The sequence below is a fragment of the Ambystoma mexicanum genome, chromosome 7p, assembly GCF_040938575.1.
Source record: "Ambystoma mexicanum isolate Mex_15411 chromosome 7p, UKY_AmexF1_1, whole genome shotgun sequence".
Lineage (NCBI taxonomy): Eukaryota > Metazoa > Chordata > Amphibia > Caudata > Ambystomatidae > Ambystoma > Ambystoma mexicanum.
Window position 1 is genome coordinate 243,650,877 of NC_090939.1, and position 3,642 is coordinate 243,654,518.

General features: G+C 42.1%; 1 protein-coding gene across 1 annotated transcript; it reads left to right on the forward strand.

The window, feature by feature from the left end:
* The first annotated feature begins 1,252 nt into the window (after positions 1-1,252).
* LOC138525930 (general transcription factor II-I repeat domain-containing protein 2A-like) lies at positions 1,253-3,040 on the forward strand. Its single transcript, XM_069636216.1, has one exon. The coding sequence runs from the start codon at positions 1,253-1,255 to the stop codon at positions 3,038-3,040; it is 1,788 nt and encodes a 595-aa protein (XP_069492317.1).
* The last annotated feature ends 602 nt before the right edge of the window (positions 3,041-3,642 follow it).

A 3,642-nucleotide genomic window follows, 5' to 3' on the forward strand; every position in this document is an offset into this window, starting at 1 on the left:
GATGGAACGTGCATTATGGCACCATCATGCACCTTCTGGGTATCATCAATGCAATGTTCACATACCAAATCAGTGGGTGTAGTTGGTAATTTCCATGATATGGTAGTCTTGAGTAATTGGTTCATGGACTGCACAAAGGTGGACATTGTACCACCCAGTGCCAGAGAGCAGGCCCTCAGAAACAGACACATGCAGCGCCTCAGGGAGATGACAGGTGTACAGAAGCCTACTAGCAGCCTGTGTATCTTCTGGAACTTGTTTTTGTTTCCTTTCGCTGTGCAGTGTTTCCCTTTTGATTAAATGCCCTTGGACGTCTGCTTCCACTCATAGTAATTTGACAATATGGATCTATACACAAAGATATTAATGATACATATGGTGATCCATTCTTGTAGGAAATGTGTTCAGTGTTTGTGGGGTACGTGGACCCGAGTTATTTTATTTCTGGGCCGTGGCGGTGGACTGTTACTGCCTATGGTGCCCCCTGGACCAGTCACCTATGGTAGCAGACATATAGGCTGAAATGGATCTAGTTGCAGCTCACTAATTTTGCCCCCTGCTCCTCATGAGCCGCCATAGTTGGTCAATCTAGTGGTGTCATCAGGATTCAAATTTAGGAGTGGCAAAGAGTGGGCCAAAGGCAAAAGTAGGGGTCATGGGCTTTGGTCATGGTCATATATACTTTGGGGAAAAAAGCATTGTGAAAGAAATTGCGCCTTCCCACTTATACAATGACATTATGTGTATTGGTAATAGCCTTGCCTTTAATTTGCAGTACTACAAAACTGGAAGACTCTGGCAACTAGCACGCCGTAACAAATAAAACATGTTGTTCTCTGAGTTTATGTGCGTTAGAACAAAGCTGACAGAGCAATTACTATTTTTTCTGTGGCATTTTAGTGTTTTATCTCCCTCTGGCTGCCTGCCACGTGAGAATAAGAGCATTCCTTAGCATTAATTCATATTTAAGTAGCATCACAAGGGTGCCACAGCCTGTGTCCGCACCCACCCCCACTGACTTGTATATCACGTGCCAAACACTGCTTCTCTACAGGCATTGTTATAGATTTGTGGGACAATAGTATGAGTGAGGCTTTTTTAATCATGCCATACAGTGTGGCCCAATGTTCTGCCTATATTAAAACCACTACATTATTACTTAGCAATACAAGTAAGTTTGAATTGATTTTATTGTAATGGGCCTGTGACAACGTAGCTTTCATATGACTAAAACCTACCCAACTCTCAATAGATGGCGAATCAGAAGAAAAGAAAGATTGATGCTGAATGTCGTGTTTTCAAGGATAGTTGGGCCAAGGATTTCTTTGTGTGTGAACAAAAGGGGAACATCTTGTGTCTCATTTGCCAGGAAAAAGTAGCTGTCTACAAGGAATACAATGTCAAGCGGCATTATACCACAAAACATGCCACTGAATTTGACAACCTGATTGGCCAGATTAGGATTGATCGGGCGAACTCGCTGAAGCAGGCCCTGATCGGGCAACAGTCGTTCTTCAAAGCTGGCAGACAGAACTCTGAGGCAGCAACCAAGATAAGTTACTTGATATCCGAGGCCATAGCGAGGAGAGGGAAACCATTGTCCGATGGAGAATTTGTCAAAGATTGCTTGGGAATATTGACATCTGTGGCATTCCCTGACAAACAAGCAATGGTGGAGAAAATCAGTCTCTCACATCAGACAATTGCTAGACGAGTAGATGACCTATCATCAAACATTGCAGACTCACTGACGAAAAGATTGGGTGCCTGTCAGTTTTACAGCTTGGGGGTGGATGAAAGCACAGATGTGAGTGATACCGCCCAACTGGCAATCTTTGTACGAGGAGTGACCAAAGAATTCCAAATTGTTGAGGAGCTACTTGACCTATGTTCAATGAAAGGCAAAACAACAGGACAAGACATTTTCAATGATGTGAAACGTGTCTTGTTGAAATTCAATCTGCCAGAGGACAAACTCTGTGGTCTGACAACTGATGGGGCCCCTGCTATGATCGGCAAACACAATGGATTTGTCAGTTTAATGGCAAAGTCAGTTCCCCAGAATGTCATCACGCATCACTGCATCATTCACCAGGAACAACTGTGCGCAAAGGCCTTGGAGATGACGCATGTGATGGAAAAGGTTGTTTCTACAGTGAATTTCATAAGGGCAAAAGGGCTCAACCATAGACAGTTCCAAGCATTTCTTGCGGAGATGGGAGCAGACCATGATGATGTGATCTACTTTTGCCAAGTTCGTTGGCTTAGCAGGGCAGCCACACTATCCAGATTCTGGTCACTGCTTAATGAAATTAAAACATTCATGACGAACAAAGGGAAAGATGTCACCTTCTTGGAGGATGCGAGCTGGTTGAATGACTTGGCATTCCTTGTTGACATAACAAAATATCTTTCAGACCTGAATATAAAACTGCAAGGGAAGGAACAGTTTGTGAACAAGCTGTATGAGCACATCCAATCCTTTGTTCATAAGCTGGAATTGTTTCAGAAACAGCTGAATGAAAAAAATGCTACTCATTTCACAGTACTGATGACCAGATCTGCTCACAGCATCAATCATGACAAGTATTCGGCACTGGTTGGGAATCTTTTGAATGAATTTAAAAACCGATTTTCAGATTTCAGGGAGCACAGTGATGAGCTGAAGATTTTTGCAGATCCGTTTGGTACTAATGTCACCAATGCTCCTGACATGTTTCAAATGGAATTAATTGACATGCAAAGTAATGGTGACCTGAAGAGAGCCTTTTCTGAACATACCCTACATACATTTTATAGTAAATACATTACATGGGACTCTTTCCCAAATCTGTCTAATCATGCACTTCGGTTCATTGCACTTTTTGGCAGCACGTATTGCTGTGAACAGCTTTTCTCAAGATTGAAGAGCATAAAAACTAAATCAAGATCACTTTTGACAGATGGACACCTATCTGGAATACTCCGCATTGCCACATCAAGTGTGCCAGCGGATATTGAGCATTTGTGCAAGCAAAAACAATGCCAAGTGTCACACTGAAAATATGTTCAGTGTTAGAATTATTCTTAACTGTGCTGAATGCTTTACAAGTTGCAACTTTACAAGTGACTAATCATGCAATAAAAAAAGTCCTTCATACTTTTAGATTGGGCTCGCATCGCGTTTCTTCAATTGGGTTCACCTTTGGGTGATCAATTTTCAACAGTTTATCTTTTGAATTGGATTATGCTTCTTTCGTTAACACAGAAGTAATGAACGTTTATTACAGAGATAAGCTGCCATATGTATTGGGCACACTGCACATGCTCAGGCAGCATCAATCATGCTTTGTACAGGACAATGCTGTCCTAAATTGGGAACAGCCAGCATAGACATGTTTCTACAGAGGCATATTTTGGCCACAACCAGCATGCCAATGTGTTACATCAGTGACAGTGCTGTCTTACACTGAGGACACATTGATCATTAAAATGTGGTGTTCTACAATGTTCTTGTCTGCTGTTGGTGACATGGAATGTACATGTTCCCCTTTAGAACTGATTGTAAACTTATGGCTTTTTGGTCACTTTTCCTGCTGTAAAATGCACCATTTCATCCCCATATTTGGAAAAAAATCTTGGGGGGGAACCCCCCCAAACCCT